General features: G+C 35.0%; 1 protein-coding gene across 4 annotated transcripts in view; it reads right to left on the bottom strand.

Annotated features, from left to right (window-relative positions):
* BRAF (B-Raf proto-oncogene, serine/threonine kinase) overlaps positions 1-19506 on the bottom strand; it is a 161882-nt gene that overhangs the window by 9320 nt on the left and 133056 nt on the right. For 2 of the 4 annotated variants that reach the window (XM_061198827.1, XM_061198825.1), the window contains exons 14-18: positions 15452-15498; positions 14529-14647; positions 10630-10761; positions 4466-4600; positions 820-973 (exon numbers count right to left, since the gene is read on the bottom strand). In XM_061198827.1, the coding sequence (XP_061054810.1) occupies positions 820-973; positions 4466-4600; positions 10630-10761; positions 14529-14647; positions 15452-15498 (587 nt within the window). Of the gene's footprint in view, positions 1-112; positions 974-4465; positions 4601-10629; positions 10762-14528; positions 14648-15451; positions 15499-19506 lie in introns of those variants that run through there. The other 2 variants (XM_061198824.1, XM_061198826.1) reach the window with 2 other exon arrangements.

Genomic DNA, 19506 nt, shown 5'->3' on the forward strand with positions numbered 1-19506 from the left:
ACAGTTATCTAAAAGAAGAACAAAACAAACTACAGAATTCCACAGAATTCTGTGGAACCTTTTGGAAGGAAGAGGAGACAATGCATTTGTAAGGAAATTCGACTTCTGCACTGTGTAAGACATCCTTAATATATAAAGAAATATTAACTAAAAATCCAAAGTTAAACCATGTTACTCATGTCAAACATGCCACTCAGCAATATCTCTGGTTACCTGCACCCATAATTTATACTGCTCTAAGGGAATAAAGGACAACTATATTTTCCAAACTGTATTAACAAAAAGAAATAGTTATAAGAAAAAATATTAAGAATAAAAATAAGCTTATTCAATTTTAGTGACTTCTAATTAGACCTGTTCAGTTTACCTTCACTAACACAGCCTAACCTACTGTCAGCTTCCCACCTGCCATCACACACACAGGTGCAGCGTTGTTCTTGGAGCCCCTAATGGACGCGGGACAGCTAACAGCAAAAGGTGAGTGAGGAAAGTTTAATAATTAGAATAACCAAGTAAACAAAAGAAACTTGGAACGGGAAGTAAAACCTCTGGAAAAGGTACTGTGAATTTTCAGCAATGTCTGAGAACTTCAAAAACCCTTCGATGTTGAAAATCTAATGCTAAGTATGAATTTTAGATTGGCAAAACAATTATATCCAGTCTTTAAAAACATACATGTTCTTTTGTTCACCTTAAAAAAAAAAGAATATCCTATTCAATTTAACAAATATGTAAGCAAACATAATGTTCACTTTCCTTTGTCCCTACCATCCTACACTCTGTCACTCATTTAGTTTGTTAAGTGGACAGGAAACGCACCATATCCCCCTGCCTGGATGGGTGTTTTTGGAGAAGCACAAGCATACAGACTAAAATCCTCTGTTTGGAAGCCAGCCCGATTCAAAGAGGGTTCGGATGCACTGCGGTGAATTTTTGGCAATGAGCGGGCCAGCAGCTCAATAGAGGCGAGAATCTAAAAAAAGAAAAAAAGGAAAAAAAGAAAGAATGATGAAAATCTAGGTGGTGTTAATCTTTTTAAGAGTCCCATTATACTCTACAAGAAAGCATATGAAATCTTATAATACATTGTTTTCACTATTATCCCAAATGCCTGGAAAATACTAAAGAAACTGATACTTTTCCTTAAAAAGAAGAGAAAATTACCAAACTATTACAGCTTTACTCTCTATAAACTGAGTGGGAAAAGTAACCCATAGTTAGTATTTCTTTACATTTTATAATTTTAGATCATTTGCCAGCCTTGAAACAGTAAATAATAAAAAAGTTTAAAACCAATTATATACCTATTTCTCACAGACCACAAGTCCCTTTTGGGAAGAAGATGGAGCATAAATAACTAAAGCACTATATACCTTCATAAACAGAACCATTAGAGCAACTTATTCTTTAAAGAAATTTAGTAATGGGAAATGTCTTACACACACATAATTAAAAACAGGGCCCCAATGACCCAGAAAGCCAGCGCCACAGGAGTGAGAAGTGACAGATGAATACCCATAAGTGAAAGAAAAGACAGGAAAACTCTACAAGTAGACACCAATGCACAAAATGTAGAAATACAGCACATTTTTAAGGTACAAAGAAACAGGTTATGACTCTTGAAGGCATACAGTATGATAATGCATGAAACATACATATAAAGGGCTTGGCACAATGCCTGGTATATAGTAAGTACTCAATAAAACTTTAGCAGCCATTATTACTACTACTATGATTATATACTATATAGTAGTATTATACACATTATATACTACTATTATTTTTACTTTTCTCAGCTACCAAAAATTCTTTTAAAGTTAAACTGTAATCTGTATAATGATTAGTATAAGAAGGCAAAGAAGCAATGTTACAAAATTTTTAAAATTATAAGCATAACACACAAATAAAAATTCAAATAATACAGAAAAGTATGAATCCTACCTTCCAGGGGTAACCACTGTTAAAGAGTCTATACTTTCTTCTGGACCTTTCCTATGCATAAACATGCACATATGAAAACAGAGCCCATCCCCTCCCTCACCACCATTTAAAGTGGTACCACAGTACACATTTTTCTGCATTGCTTTCTTTTTCCCTCACTGACATCCAAGCCATCTACAGAGAGGTATCTTGATCTTTATGTCTTTAATTTTTCCAATTACAGTTAACAGTCTTTATCTGGATACCTGTGGGGGCAGATTCTGTAGCATATAGCATAGATTTTCAGAAGTGGAATTACCAGAGCAAAAGGTATATGTATTTTAAGTTTATGGCGTCTACCAAGTCCTTTCAAAAAAGGTCAAACCAATTTACATTCTTACCAACATTCCTTCCTTACTTCCCAACATTGTTCCCAATGCTGGATATTGTCAATCTCAGAGACAAAATCAAAATGTATTTCACAGTTGTGACTTTGCATTTTACTGATTATCACTGATGTTATTATTCCTAACATCCTGTGCTTAAGTTCATTCAGCATTTGTACTTCTTTTGTGAATCACCAGTGCATATTCTTTGTTGATTTTCTTTTGATTACCTTTTACTTATGGATTTGTAGGAGTCCTCTGTATAACATAAACACTCTTTATTATACATGCTACAATTATTTTTCTCAGTGTTTTTCTTTCAATATTATTTTTACTATATAGAAATTTAAAAATGTTTAATGTAGTCATACCTGCTAACCTTTTCCTTTATAACTTCTGGATTCTGCCTCTTGCTTAGGAGAGCCTTTCCTACCTTAAGGTTATAAAAATGATTTGTTATTTTATAGTTTTGTTTTTTACATATAAACCTTTAGCCATCTGAAATTTATGTTTGTGTATGGTGTGAAGAGACATCCTGTAATGAAAATTTAAAAATAAAAGGGGCAGCCTTTAATAATCTGGAATACTCATATATGTATTTCATTTTCTGATACCATGAAAAGAATAAAATATTACTTATATTAAGAAATATGACCATTTTGTCCCTTTTAATACCATTTGAAAAGTGAGCCTAAGGATATAATCTGCATTATTAATGTACATCAACCATGTTAAATAGGAAACCCTAGCACCTGGGATGTGAAACGAGAACATGGTGCAGAGTTCTGCTCACAATGGCCAACAATACCGGTCGTTTACTTTGATGGTCTTAAACCAGTGGTTTTCTGGGTTAAAAAAACCCAACTCTTCCTCAAAGGAATAGTAACGCAGAATTCCAATATGTAAAACATATAACTACCCATGCAGTCATTCAGCCTCCCCTCCCTGCTCTGGGACAAGCCCCTGAGAGACTTGTTAAAAGCATAAGTTCTATCTTTAATTCTTTAGATAGGGATAAAAGATTCACACATTCCTGTAACACTGACTTCTAAGAAACTGAGCTAGGACTGATAGCGTTCACAAAGGACCACGTCAGTAAATTATGGTAGCTGAGTTATGGGAGTCAGCACTTCCCACCGGAAAACTGTACTGACTCATCGGGACAGATTTATACAGCGCTATCATGATTTTCTAGGCACTATAAAACACCGAATTTATATTACAATATCTACTACAGCTAAACTTTCTAAGACTGTTCAGGTACTTAGTTCCAGTTCATGAGGCTTATGAAAGATTATTAAATTGAGGGCTTTAGCCTTCCAACTTGAAAAGATAAAAAACAATGGAAAGTTTCCAAGAATCAGAGAACGGCAGACAGTACCAACAGTTGCCTTTTCTTTTTGCCCCAGGTAAAAATGCCCCTCAAAAAAACCTAACGTTAAAGGGATGCTTGCAACCTGTTTATTTTACCTTCAAGAAGAGTAAAGGTAGCAGTGCACAAAGTGTAGTCTGTAGAAAAACTATTTTTATACTAGCACTAAGATATTATTTGCCTTTTTTACTGTCATTATTTTACAAGTGTTAAGTGGAGTTTTCAGAGGCTATATAATGTAAGATATTGCAACATAATGAATGCAAAGCAGAGAATCCAGCTATCTTCTCTTTGCAGAGATTTGCGAAAAGTCTAAAACAATGCCACTTTTCTCTAAATATTTTTTGTTTGGGAAAATATAATTATTTTTCATAAAAACATTATTTAACATGTAATGGTTTTATTATGTTTAAATAAATTTATAAATAAATATTAAAAAAACGTATTTTTAATTTCTAAAATGGGAATTACTACTTACATAAACAGAAGGTCTTTGGGGTTCTTCAACAATTTTTAAGTGTAGAAAACAGTTCTGAGACCAAAAAGTTTGAGAACTGCTAGACAAAAGCAAAATCTTTCTGAATATTTTGTATTGGGATCCTAAGTTTTTAGGTGTACCACTGTTCAACCTTTATAAAATCACCTTTATGTGTTTACTTATCTGGAGTCTGCACATAATCACATGGAATCCAAATCCGTAAAATACAAACTGTGCTCTAAAAAGTGCTTAAAAATCTGCATCAGAATATTAGTCTGTCCTTCTAGGTAACATAAAGCTTTTTCTTACTTGGGGAAAGAGTGGTCTCTCATCTCTTTTCTTTTTTAGGCACTCTGCCATTAATCTCTTCATGGCTTTTGGACAGTTACTCCGTACCTTACTGAGATCTGGAGATAGATATCCTCGTCCCACCATAAAAATTATCTGGGAAGGAAAAAAAAGGCAGATCATATAACCTTGTAGATAAGCGGAAAAATATATAAACATTGAAAATTCAACAAGCTGTGCACTTATGACATGTACTTTCCTGTATGTACGTTACACTTCAATAGAAAGTTAAAAAACACAATGCTACTAGTATCCTGATTCCTGTATACCATAGACTGTGGGGAATCAATACTTAATGTGCTGCAAGGTGAAATCTTCGTGGCGCCTGGACTGCTGCAAAGGTCTCCTAACTGCTCCGCATGCTTCCAGTCTCCCCTTATCCAATCCATTTTCCCACTGATAGTAATCATTCCGAAACACAGATCGGGGTCGTGCCTCTTCTACTCAACCAAAATAGTTAACCTTTTTAACAGTTGTTTTGGCATCTGAATCTTAAATTCTTTTGTTGAGGAATCTCTAATGGGGCATTTAGTTATATAAGTCTGAGAATCAGAGCCTCCTCCCGAGGGAAGGTAAAGCTACTGGGAACTAAAATCTTATGTTTAATAAAGTAAAAAGCCTGTCTTCCCTGGGTACAGAGATTTATAATTTTTCTGATTTCTTACATTTCTAATTTTCTGACTTGTGGTTCTTTTGAAGTGGGCAGAGACAGATGTTAGCAGTCTTAGGTGTCACGGAAGAGAGAGGCGTTTTGATCTTAGAGGGAATAGGTTCAATAGGGACAGACTAGAGGCTAAGGTGGAGAGAGCCAGTCAGAGATCCCCGGTTACAGGGTAGAACTGATAAATTTTAAGAACAGTCAAGTTTGATATCCTATTTTATGTTATTTCTTGTTTGGTGCTGTAATAACCCTTATTTAACTATAAGCTGATTTGCCCAAGCACCACTAAAGTGAAGGTGTAAAGTTTAACCTCCTTTCCATCTCCTCTGTCACAACTGCCCTTCTCCCACTTTACAAAAGGCACACCTTTTACCTATATGGAATTTAACTACCGTGCACACTGCGTCAGGGTGTAACACTGCTGAGGGTACCAAAGGGACGCTTCCAAATATTGGTCTAACTGGACTCTAATGAATGGGTAGCAAATCCCTTTGCAAGACAGTTGGTTTCCAATTCTTTGCTTTCAGCAAAATTAACTGAATTGTCAGCTGATTGTTAAAATAATTTTAAATGACAAGTTATTATATAATTTTTGGTATGCTATAGAAATGAGTTCAAATAAGCAGTGATATGGTTACGGTAAAGAATTAATCTTGCCCAAAGAGAGGGCTGGCCTTTGCCTTTGGCTCCTGGGAGGTAATCCCTAAGCCCTTGGAATGTCCTGCCTGGTAAGAGTGCCTTTGTTTATCTGGGAGTCTAAGGTCATGTCAGATAGTCTATGTTATCAATGTGATTCTACAGAGGGGGCTTTAAGTTATATGGTATCAGCTTGACCTCTGTAGGGGCTAAAAACTAAGGTCAACAACAGAGGTGGTCAATTGTTATCTATGTGACTGAGGCCCAACAATAACTCAAGCCTCCAGTGAATTTCCCTGGTCGGCAATACTTCCTGCATGTTGTCACGCATGACTGCCAGGAGAATTTAGTGCTGGCCACAATTCCACTGGAAGTTCCATATGTGAAACTCTCCTGGATTCTGCCCTATGTGCCTCTTCCCATGGTTGATTTTAATCTGTATCCTTTTGCTTTAATAAACCATAACGTGAGTATTAACAATTTTCAGTGAGTTCTATAAGACTTCATGAATTACTGAACCTGAAGGTGGTCTGCTGAACTCTGCATGTGGTTATAACAAAACTCCTGACTTTCCCATATTCTTATTTATTTGAACACTATTCCTCAGCACTTACTTCTTTAAAAATAAAACTAGGAGAAGGACTGATGCTAAGTCCCAGCTTATCCTAGCAAAAGTCATATTTTTCACAAATAAATGAACTGAAGAGAAAATAAAAGCCCCATGTTGCTCATTAAGAAACACATTTCCAATAAAATTTTACCTGTTTCTTTATATCAAAACTCATGTTATTTTCATCAGTTATATATTTAGTAATTATTAATAGCATAATTTGGAACTAAAAAAGTTAACAGAGCCTAAAGTCACTGGGAAAAATTTTTTTAATTCTAAATTTAAGCACATTTTTTTGTTGCAGAGATATAATCTGAATGATCAATAAAAGGGTTTAGAGCATAAAAATGTTACATTAGGGAAAAAATTCTATGGAGGAAGTAGGATACAAATAATTTAGAGACAAAAAAAGAGCCAAGTAAAATTCCAAAAATTAATGAAGAGGTTTTTTATTTTTTAAACAAGTGATGATGGTAAGAATCAAATCAGTATGACATTTAGATTTTATCTGGTACATTTAAAAGAATGATATAATGCTTTTCTTTTTTTTTTTGAAATGTCAATATAATACACTGGAAATTACATTCTTTGCAACTATTTAAGCTTAAAGGAAAGGTCTTTCCTGGATGTAATTCATGGATAGAAAATTCAAGTGGCACTTATACTACAAAATCAATAGCTCAGTTTGAAATTCTGGGACTGGTTATTTTCATTCTCAATCTACAGCCGCACTGCTGGTATCCCTACCCCTTCATTCACTCCTCTGTGTTACTGGAGCACAGGTCTGCTCGTCCTCAACATCACCCCCTGCACTGCCTGCACTGCCTCAACAGAACTGAGAGCACAGCCTGTGTTTTATTCACCTTTGCATCCTTCTATATCTCACAGCGTTTGCAGACAGTAGATATCAAAATTTTTTTATTATAATAAAATAATTTGCATGTTGATAAGACACTGGTACTTATTATCATTTTCTGTCTCCTTGAGATCTTGTGCTTAGAACCCAGCCACCATACTGTGAGAAAGTCCAAGGTTCTTGTGAAAAAGTCGTCACAGAAAGACCCACGTCGAGAATTGAGGCCCCTGGCCCTTGGCCAAGATTAAGCTTCCAGCTGACGGCTAACTGGTCACATACCTTCTCAGGTATGTGATCGAGCCATTTTTGGAAGTAGATCCTTTAACACCCAGTGAATCTACCACAGCCAATAATACCATGTGAAATAGAGAAAAACCTTCCACGCTGAGAGAAGCCCAAATTGCAGATTTATAATTTGTCTAAGCCACTATGTTTTAGGTGGTTTGTTATAACAATGATAACTGGAATTCACGTGAAATAATAAATGTTATCTGTTATTTTATTCTAAGATGACACAGCACGTCTGCTCCAATTAAAAAAAAGCCAATATACCTAGCTTAATTGAGCACATTATTAATCCCAATTTAGTAAAGAAGCTGCACTGAAAGAGAGCAAAACAGAATGATAAAGAGGGGGAAAAAATGACAAAGCAATTTCCCAGACTTTCGGCACTAGGGTAAGTGAAGTAAAAAGTCATGCTACTCTGCAAAGTAACATAGGGATGGTCATCCCTCAAGGAGCTAAGAAACCTGTTTTAGGAAAGAACTCAATCTTTGTAACTGTAAGGAATTCTTTAGTTCATTCTCTTATTTTTAATAATTGAAAAAAAAAGATACCTAGAGAGGTACAGTGGCCAGGTCATGCAGGTCATGAGTCCAAGGTCTGCCATTACATCACACTGCTTTACCAGAGTCCTGCCTTGAATTTACAGGCAAAACCTGCCACCTCAGACTATGGGGGGTGAGAGTGTAGGGGCATGGGTCATTACCATATTATATGGTAATGAAGCAGCTGTCCCATCTCCCACGGAAAAAAAAGAATATTCCTAGATTTTCAAATAGAAGTCCAATCTGAGAGCCATGGAGATCAAAGTATGAGAGAAAGAAAAATCAAATCAAGGAGATGGATGGAACAGTGCCTGGGGGTTACTTCACGGAAGATGACTAGAGTTACTGATTCAAAAGAGGGAGTTCCATGGAAAGCGCCACTTGAAGAAAGCAGACTAGAAGGTAATGAAGTAGAATGGGGATGATGGGAAGAGTATATAATTCTTTCATATCCTTTTTCTTCATCAAATACTTGGTTTCAGACTGGCATATTCCAGAAGGCTCTAACTATACTACCAGAAAGAATTAACTAGTAAAGCCCTTACCCTTCTGTTGGTCACTCACTTACTTCTCTCATGGAGAGTAAGCCCTTGCCACATCATTTATTATACTCCCATGGAGGACAAAGGACCTAAAATGCCAAGAAGTGGATGAGTGCAGAACTCTGGGAGGCTTTTTCCATATTTTGGAGACACTACTGCTTATTTCCATAATATAACTTTATTATTTTATTAAAATAAACTTATTTACTGACATGGATTTCATTCAGATCTTAGGTTCATAAATTTTTATTATTTGTAGTCTCTATGATAAATCAACTAAAACTAAACTAAAATTCCCTCGTAATTCCTCTAGAAGAACAGAATGCATAGGAAAATTAAACACGGCATGGGGTATTGTGCTGTATGGCTGAGTTAATAAGACTGTAAAAGGCAGAGCACATGAAGCTGCTAAATTAGAGACAATCTTGTTCTTCAGACTGCCATCATCAAATCAATCATCTCAGTGATCTAGGATCTGTCACAAGTACACTAAGTGCAATGTTTCAATTATGTTCTTTAGCTGCTATCTTGGTCCATCCTGAATCGAAGTTTCATGGAGGCTTAAAAGATCAGATCATTAGAAGCCAGGTCATAGATTTCTTTTTAACACTTAAAGCTATAATCAAACATTCTAAAGCTATGAAAGTAGTTAGAAAGACCAAACAGCAATTTAAAAAATTAGTTTTATGCTGACTTATGTAGAAAGGCAGTCATTTTTAAAATTCTCAAAATAGAGAATCAAGACCACTGTTGGGTAAGGGCCATATGGTGATTCAATAAGCATATGCAAAGTATATGACAACTTAGATTACTTCTCTGATATCACATGATAGTTATAAGTTCTTAGTGAGAAAGCTACTCAGTAGCTTCAGAAAGCTTTAGTATCACCAAAAAGACTGAGAGTTGAACTGTTGACCAAAACACTACTAAATGAAGTAATATATTTATACATTAAAAACTGTCATTTCATTAGGTTGGGAGGTTATGATCAAACACATAAAACATTCACGCTTTTGAAGATTCTTTACACTGGTGATTCTCAACTTTGGTATGTATCAGAAACAATTGGCAAACTTATTAAAAATGCAGATGCCTGGACCCACCCCACTGAATCAGAATCTACTTCAGCATCTCCATTTTTTAAACAAATTATCCAGGTGATTCACATGTGCATCACAGTATAACGTATAAATATTATTTAATCACAGTTTATATGGTCAACTATTGTTTTCTAATATATTAACAGTGTAATTGCTGCAATCTCTCTCTCTACACATACACACACACACGCACTTTTAAAATGTTGAGGTATATGAGGTAATTTCAGTAAAGACAATTCATTTTTCTTGGCCAGTATTAAAAGACTAGGTGAATTTAATATGGCTGGGATCGAAAAGGCAAAGAGCTGCACGAGGCTATGTTGATACTTTGGAAGGTAAGGAACAGAGAACAGGAACTTTTCGGAAGAGAGAAGTAAAAAATTCCCTCCTACTTGAATTCTCACCACAGAAAAATGAAAGCATGATGTAACAGTCCTTTCATTTACCTAGTTTTAAAAATTTAAGAAGTATGGAGAAATCTTAATAATTTCAAAAGGATTTGATGTAAAGAACTTCAGAGCTGAGTACCTGGCTCAGATAGCACAATCTGTGATAGAGCAAAAGGGATAAGCCCAGATGCTGTAGCAGCAGAGCTCATTCTTCTAACTGTGCCATGGTCAAGAGGCATGAGGTATAATCGTTATTGCATCTCTAGTTTCTAGACAGAAGATCAGGAGTTTCACTCCACTACAAGACTTAAGCATGGTATTTCCAGGAAAGGCCTTACATGCTGCTATCACTGCCAAAAGTATACAAAAGGTTCTAAAACTGGTGACAAAGATCAAGAGATCTATCCTTCATGCTTACCCAGGATCCAATACCTCTTTTCTACAATGAATTGGAGCCTTTCTACAAACAGTAAAAATGAACCTCAAGAGATGGTAAATATTTACCTGGTCCCTGTTGTTGATGTTTGAATAAGGTAACTGTCCGGTCATCAATTCATACAGAACAATCCCAAATGCATATACATCTGACTGAAAGCTATATGGGTTTTTATCTTGCATTCTGATTACTTCTGGTGCCTGGTAGAACATAAAAAGAAAAATATTCTTGTTTATTCTTCACATTAACTGAATAAAGACTGAAAACCAAACTATTATAATTCCCAGAACAATGCTTTTATCATTAAATAACCCATGTAATATGTAATCAATTCTCTTATTTATGGCCAAAGAAATAAAACTGATTATGAAAGATAAATTTTAAAAAATGCTCTGTAAACTCTGAGAGAGGCAGTACTAGCTGAGATTCCATATACATTATTAAGATTTTATAATTTTATCAGCTGCCCTCTTTCTGCACAAAATACCATCACTGCCATTTGAATTTTTCCCATGACTTACCCTATCAAGAGTGAGTTCCTACCTTCCATTCCTGATTCAGGAAAGAAATACTAGACCTGTTGTTATGAGATGTTTGGAAGTAGCACAACCACTATGGTAATCACCTTAGAATTTAAGTTTTCTCACTGGTACAAATGATTCTCCTTATCTCAGGGCACCTTAGACAATAATGGTAAAATTTCAAGACTGATAAACTCAAACTCCTTTCTTGCCTCCAAAAGCGATATAAATATGCTATGGATGCTTTATTAACAAAAGCAATAGACAATAGGTAGATTTAGTAGAAGATGGTATAAAGAATCTTTTGGCTGCTGCTTCTTGGGCAAAGATACAGACCTAATCATATTTGTTACATTTTCACACATTTCAGTCACTGTATTCTATAGCTAGATTTCTTATTAGCTGTTTACATGAAATACAATAAACGGTTGATTAAATATTAGCTTAAAGGAGTTCTTTCACCTTGCATCTTCTGTATTGTTTCATTTGGAAGAAATTAGAGAAACTGCAGGGTATTAATAAAACTTCATGAAAACATTAATTTGATACCAAAACCAGGACTAACTGCAAAAATGAAAGACCTGGGACAAGATTCTTGGTTATTGGTCAGGGTAAGGCAGGTCAGGCTATCTCACAAGGCAGGCAGTAACAGCATCCAGCCTCACCTGCAAAACAGACTCACCTGTGCAGCCTTTAACCTCTCAACATCCAGACTACATTCTAGCCCAATAATATACCATCAGAGTCTGGGGATGGGAACAGCTTCAACTGTGAGTTTTTATAGTTCCCCAGATGACTTTAATGTCCAACCAAGGTTGAGAACCACTGATGAAAGATGTGTGGGAGATCCAGATGAGAGTAAAGGATTGGGGGAGCGTGCAGTGAAGAAGGTTGTATCTATTTGCTTTTGTCATATTTTTTATTGATAACTGCTCTTGGTAGTACAGCGCAAAATAAACCACATACAACTGTGATGTAATGAACAAGCCAGAATATAAGAGGCTGGTTATGATACAGACATAATTTTCAAAGCCAGAACACAATTTCTGTGAGGGACAGTGTAAGAACTACCCTTTTAAAATTTAGTTTTTCCTCACTGTTGTTGGTAGATGGTTTGATGAAAGGTCGTATGGGATCTATTTATAAGAAACACATGATTTATCTTCAATTTAGTAATTTGTAAAAATTTTCACAGAAGTTTCTTTCTTCTTTAAGATATAAATAAAGCAAGGTTGAGAATACTATTGTAAATAATTCAGAGAATTACATAACCTTTGGTTCTGAACAAACTCTTCTCTCCTAGTCTATGGATATACCATATTTGTTTCTGAAGGCAATATCAACCCAAAAGGATTTTACTCAACAATTAAGTGTACTACTGACTAATCTCTTGTCTTAAAACGCAGCTTGATGGAATAAAGGATGAACCCATCTACCCAGGTATCAACAAAAAAGAAATTAAAAGAGAATGTAAACCTTCATGTATAATAGTGTACAAAACTGTATAAACCAAGGTTTTTGGAAAAGGACAAATCTGGAGACTTGACTGAGCCTAACTTTCCCCGGCACTAGTTAAAATAAACACACCATTAAAACATGTAACAACTGTTTCTTTATAATTGTAGGTTTTGCAATTTCTCTCCCCCTTAGGATACATTGTTATCTTTGTTACAAGGTATATGCCTTAAAGGTATCTGAGATCCAGATTACAACTATTAATTAGCTTCTTGTTTATAATAATTTATTAAAACAAACATATATTGAAGAAAAAAATATAGCTAACTCTAATTACTAAACCTGAGAAAATGCATTCAAAATCCACTAGTTCAACCCAATGTTAAAGATGGAGAGACTTGGAGGAGGTCAAGAAACATGCAAGTTAAGAGTCAAACAGAGCACGAGAGTACAGACCTTCTGACTCCAAGTCCAATGCCACCCCCTTCCCACCTTGCCACTCTAATGCCAGTTATTATTACAAGAAATCATGGCCAAATTTAACCCTAGGCGTATCTTGACTAATTCAGAATCCTACCTTGGAATTCTCTCTATGGAACTGCTACAGATAAGTTCAGGGAATTCAGGCAAATGTGGCTTTGAAAGCCCTTGCAGCTTTTCTATTTCCAGCAGGGTGTCCCAAAGTCTTACTGCAGATTCAGTTATTTAAAGCTTAAAGCTGCACTAAGAGTTTTGGGACACCCTGTATTCAGCTTGAAGCAGATGTTCTCAAACTTTTTGGTCTCAGGACTCTTTTTCAGTCTTAAAAATTATGGACAACCCCAAGAAGCTTCTGTTTATGTGGATTATACCTGTGGATATTCATCATATTAAAACTTAACTGAGAAACTGTTAAAATATTTATTAATTTAAATAACAAAACAGTCATTAGATGTTACCATAGATCACCCATTTTTTAATGAAAAGTAACTGTATTTTCAAAAACAAAGTTTAGTGAGAAGAATAGTACTGCAATTCTTTTTTATTTTGCCACGCTGCGCGCGGCATATGGGATCTTAGTTCCCCGACCAGGGATTGATCCGGTATCCGCTGCAGTGGAAGCGTGGAGTCTTAACCACTGGACCACCAGGGAAGTCCCTGCAATTCTTTTTGACTGGTTTAACAGCAGCCAGCTAGAGTCACATATTTGCTTATGCATTCAATCTGCTGTGATGTGTTGAAGAATATGAAGAAAAATCTAGTTTCACACAGGACGACCTTGGGGACCTCTGAAAGGGTCTTAAGGACCCTCCAGAGAATGGCTGGCTTAAGAAAATGATCCTATGCTGCCCTTTTCACAGCCTGTTGAAAGTAACTGCACAGAAGTTTTGGTTCCCTTCTCGTATAACTTCTCTTTCTTATTTTCCGCAAAGCAGAAATAGGAATAAAGAAAGAGAAAGAAAGAGCTATGCAGGGCACACAAAACTGACAGTGTTAAAAATCTACCTTTCATTTTTCTTTTTGTCTTTCCTTTCCCAGCTGCCCATAATTATATGGTTCTTTCTAGTCTAAAGAAAGTAACTTTCCAATTTTGGCTTAAATAAGATTGTGAAACAGCCTCTCTCTTAAAGGGAGTAATTCTTTTATTGAAACCTTAATAATGGCTGCAGATCACACCTGCTTAAATTGCATACTTTTTTTTTTGAAACAGGATACACAGAACATTCTGAACACAAAATATTTTAAAGAGACAATCTGAATAAAATTTAAACAGTGTTTATAAAATACACTTTTTGTTTGAAATATACTGAAACTGGTTTCATAATATTCTTTTTAAAGATAAAGAAAAAAGTTAAAATCTATTTATATATAAAATAAGATCAACATTGATTTTTGTGAATACTGAGAACTATGAAAATACTATAGTTGAAATCTTCAGTGACTTTCTAATAACTCAACAGCATCTCAGGGTCCAAAAATTTAATTAATGGAGAAATAGCCTCAATTCTTACCATCCACAAAATGGATCCAGACAACTGTTCAAATTGATGGGACCCACTCCATCGAGATTTCACTGTGGCTAGACCAAAATCACCTATTTTTACTGTGAGGTCTTCATGAAGAAAAATATCTGAGGTGTAGTAAGTAAAGGAAAACAACAGATCTCATTTTCCTATCAAAGCAACCATTATGAAAAATTTAGGTAAGAGATCTAATTTCTATAATTCTATACATTATGATATTCTTTAAAGAAGTATAGTACTTCATATTTCCTTTTAAAGTTAATAAATATGTTTTAAAAATAATTAGTGTTATTTTGACTCTGTGACCTGCTTTTAAGATATTTGGTGCTTGAAATGTGGTAGGATGAGGTGAGATGTTTTCCTAAGTTTATGGGAGACACTGAAACTTTCCCATTAGATTTTAGTAATGTAGGCCCAAATATCTTTCTGGCACTGCTGGGAAAGCTGTAAAGGCTCTTCACTGGAATGAAGGCAGGCAACTGGCAGACAGGATCTTAATCTGGGCTTATGGAAGAAGAAACGTTACGTTTTTCTCACCTCATTGTTATATAATGTAGAGACTTCAGTTACATCTCAACTACCACTGAGCAAGGTCAGAGCACTGAAAGAAACTAGTAGATAGCTACAAAACTATGCATTTTGTGGTGCTTATAGAACATAAACAAGCAATCAAAGAGTCCTACTATCATAATGACTTGATAGGTTTTTTTGTAATGGTCAATTGTTCAAAAACCAAAAGCAGGTTGTAGTACCTTGTACTACTATACTCTTGTGTAAACCCATTTATTAATTCCCTTTACAGTGTATTATTGAACTTAGCATGAAAACTGTTTTTACATAATGTGAAGATAAAATGCAGGAGAAAAGGTCAGGATGTTTTCAAACTTCGCAGACAAATTCAGGAAGGATACTATTACTCTTGAGGTCTCTGTGGATGATTGACTTGGCGTGTAAGTAACTGAAAAACAAAACATCATTTTAACCTGAGTAGAGCTAAAGACTCTGGCCTCAGTATCTATAGAACACATTTAGGGGTGTAAATAAAGATTTATTTAGAATCATGATACAACTGCAAACTGTACATAACCCCTTTAAATAAGAAATAGTAAAATAGACTGCAAGTGAACTAAGGATTTTAGGACCATATTACTATTATGGTACAACCAAAATCTTTTCTATTGAAAGACTTTGCTTTATCTTTTACTGTTTACCAATACAAACCTTCCACTCCAGTCAAGCCTATTTATCCAGGTCCTTTAAGTATACCTTGGTATTTAATCCCACCTCTGTGACCAATGCTCCCCTCTCACACCATATTAGCTTTCATTCTATTCTCTACTGAATCATACTTATTCTTTAAGATTCAATATACATTATGACTCCTAGGTGAAGCTTTCCCAAGACTCAACCACAAGTGATCTTTCTTTCCCCTGTTCAGTTATGTAGTAATTATTTTAACAGTTTGATTCATGTATTTTTTTCACCTGCCTATGTTCACTTTCTATTTGGAATGTAAACTCCATTTGATAAAATAAAACCATTTTTAAAAGTAGAATTATATATTCTTAAAATACCTTCTTAAAACTAGTGAGGAGCTAACTTTCTAATGTAATGGACACAGTGAATCTATTTCAAAGTCAATGATAAGTTTAAATCATCTGTTACCCCTAAAAACTGTCTTAGTTGAGTTTATTGAGGGAAAGAGCTGTGTCTAGTTTATTTCTGTTTATCCCCAGTGCCTAGTACAGTGCCTGGCATGTGGCAGGTATTCAATACATATCTGTTGAATCAACTACAATGAGATGCATATAATGTCCTAGTCAAGGTTATTTTTCTTCATTTAATACTGGAAAGAACAGACATATGAGACTTCTGAAATCTAACAATGACTGTTAGGAAATAAATTTTGCCTTAAAGTAAAACTTTAAAATTCAAATGATATAATCAAAATTATGTAATGAACACTGTTAAAAATGGAAGATTTGCAAATAATTAAGTTTATTATCTATGCTTTCTCATCTTCAATTAAATTTTCTCATCCAGAGATCAAGATCTTGAAATTTTTTCTCAGACCAAATTTTCATTTAAAATTACTTGTTTATACAAGTAATTCCTTCTCCTCCAATTACTCTTACATGATACTGTTTACTTCCTTCACAGCATTTATCACAATCTGAACTTATCTTGTTGTTATGATATTTTAGGCCTAGCATTTGATATACTACATCACACTGTCACTCTTCCATTGAAAAAAAACATGATGTCATAGGTCTCATTTGCTTAAAAAGTTCTGCAGTGACAAACAAAGGTAAAAAACAGATGGAGAAAAATGAGTCTCAATCAAAAGCTGTTCCAAGATGGGGAAACCTTATCCTCATTAGAAAGAAAAGGGGACAGGTGATGGTGCTGGCGGTGGAGCTCAGTGTTTCAGTCTGGTATTTAGTGCACAGATAACGTGTTGGTCTTTGAAAAGACATTCTGTCTCCTTTGAAATTAAAAACAACAATAACAACAACAAATGGATGGTATACATGAAAATATGGAGGCATGATGAAGTTATAAGATGGGAAGATAAAGGTATTTCTTGATGGATAGTGTCAATCCTTTCAACAAATCTGATGCAAAGAAATACAGCAAGAATAAGGTAGACAGAAATGTAACTAGAGGGTTGAAGAGAGAAAATTTCTGACCAGGAAAGTACTAGATAATTAACAAGATATAAATATGATGGCTGAGCTAGTGATATAACCATAAACAGCATAAATCTATTATAGGCCAAAGTTGCATATAGCTGCAACTTGAAATAACACTACTTTATTCTTGTGTAATCCTCTATTGTTTAGAAATTGCCTTACTAACTTATATCTCATTTAATAAACTCTTTCTGTAACACTTCTATAACAAAAGCAGCAAAAGAACAGAAATCCAGGTCTATATAATGGAAGGGTGGAAAGAAAAGAGACTTAAAGTCCCCAGCTGGAAAAATGGGATAGGTATCATACCTCAATCCCTACATAATATTCCAGAGTAATTACTACCCTAAATAATTCTATATAGGCTGACACTAAACCATAATTTCCTAAGCACCAACCAGTTACAACGGAGGACGCCAAAAACCACATAACTGGTTGAGGGTAAGGATGGGAACAAGAATAAACTGACTTTGCTACAGATGATGCAAAAGTCTATCCATTACATAGGACAATTAAATTGGACTTCCTTCTTACCTTTCGAAGATGTTAAGGAAAACCTTATAAGTTTATAAAAGTAGCAGGAAAGAAAAAACATGCTATAAACTAAATATCATTCTCTTGATAGGTTTCTGCTAGGAGTCTCCTTCCTTGTAAAAGAAAAAGTGTCCATCTACAGACTCAATTTAATCTTAAAGCTGGCAAATCATCCAGTAAAATTTGTTCTCTACACTGCTTCTTCCAAGGTCTTATCCAAGATTCAGCTTTTCAACATTCTTTTTAGACCATAATATGATGCCCCGAAAGGAAATACAATGCTCTAGGTTTGATCTGATCAACACAAACTAGAGTGAGATTCTCATCTTCATCCTCCCCTTAAATGTAAGACCTGAAACCATAAAACTCCTAGAAGAAAACATAGGCAGTAAGCTCCTTGACATTGGACTTGATGACAAGTTGTTTGGGTCTGACACCAAAAGTAAAGGCAACAAAAGCAAAAACAAACAAGTGGGACTACATCAAACTAAAAAGCTTCTGCACAGCACAGGAAACCACCAACAAGATGAAAAGGCAACCTACCAAATGGGAGAAAATATTTGCAAATCATATATCTGATAAGGGGATACCCAAAAAATATAAAGAACTCATACAACTCAGTAGCAAAAAACCCAATCTAGTTTTAAAAATAGACATTTTCCCAAAGAAGACATACAAATGGCCAACAGGTACATACATGAAAAGGTGTTCAACATCACTAATCACCAAGGAAATGCAAATCAAAACCACAATGAGATATCACCTCATATCTGTTAGAATGGCTATTATCAAAAAGACAAGAAATACCAAGTGTTGGCGAGGAGTAAAGGGAATACTTATGCACTTAAAGGGAATACTTATGCAGTATGCATTTTCCATACTGCAGTGCAGCTGCTATGGAAAACAGACTGCAGGTTCCTCAAAAAATTAGAAACAGAATTACCATATGATGTAGCAATCCCACTTTTGGGTATATATATATCCAAAAAAATTTAAATCAGGATCTCAAAGAGTTATCTGCACTCTCATGTTCACTGCAGCATTATTCACAACAACCAAGACATGGAAACAACCTAAGCGTCCATGAATGGATAAAGAAAATGTAATACACACATACATACACACAGGAATAAGCCATAAAAAAAAGAAGGAAATCCTGTCATTTATGACAACATGGATGGATCTCGAGGGCATTATGCTAAGTGAAATAAGTCAGAGAAAGACAAATACTGTATATGATCTCACTTACATTTGGAATCTCAAAAAACAGAAAAAACAAAACCAAAACCCAAATTCATCTTCATCTTCCTTACAGCGGGAAAAAAAGTTTATTGCGTCAGCCATTATTATTATGGCAGCCACAGTCACTCTACTGACTCCTATTAAAATTATATTCAGTTACAACCCTAGAGAGTTGTTGTTCTTGCATTGCTCCTACAAAACCATTTCCCCCATCCTACATTTGTATACTTCTCTTTTTTGGACTTGGATAAGATTTCATATTTTGTAGACATGACCTATAATTTCAGCTTATTAAAATTTTAGTTTTCACTAAAAAATAAGTTATAAAAGATCAGCATGCTAATGACGCCCTCATCTAAGTTATCTGTAAATACGCAGTCATATTCAAGAGGACAAAAATCTCCTAGCTTAAGAGCTTCAGGTATGACAATAATACAGTTATGAACCTAGTTAAATTCTTCATGTTTGTTACATATCTCCATCTTATCCTCAAGAAT

The sequence above is a fragment of the Eubalaena glacialis genome, chromosome 8 (genome assembly GCF_028564815.1).
Source record: "Eubalaena glacialis isolate mEubGla1 chromosome 8, mEubGla1.1.hap2.+ XY, whole genome shotgun sequence".
NCBI classification, from domain to species: Eukaryota; Metazoa; Chordata; class Mammalia; order Artiodactyla; family Balaenidae; genus Eubalaena; species Eubalaena glacialis.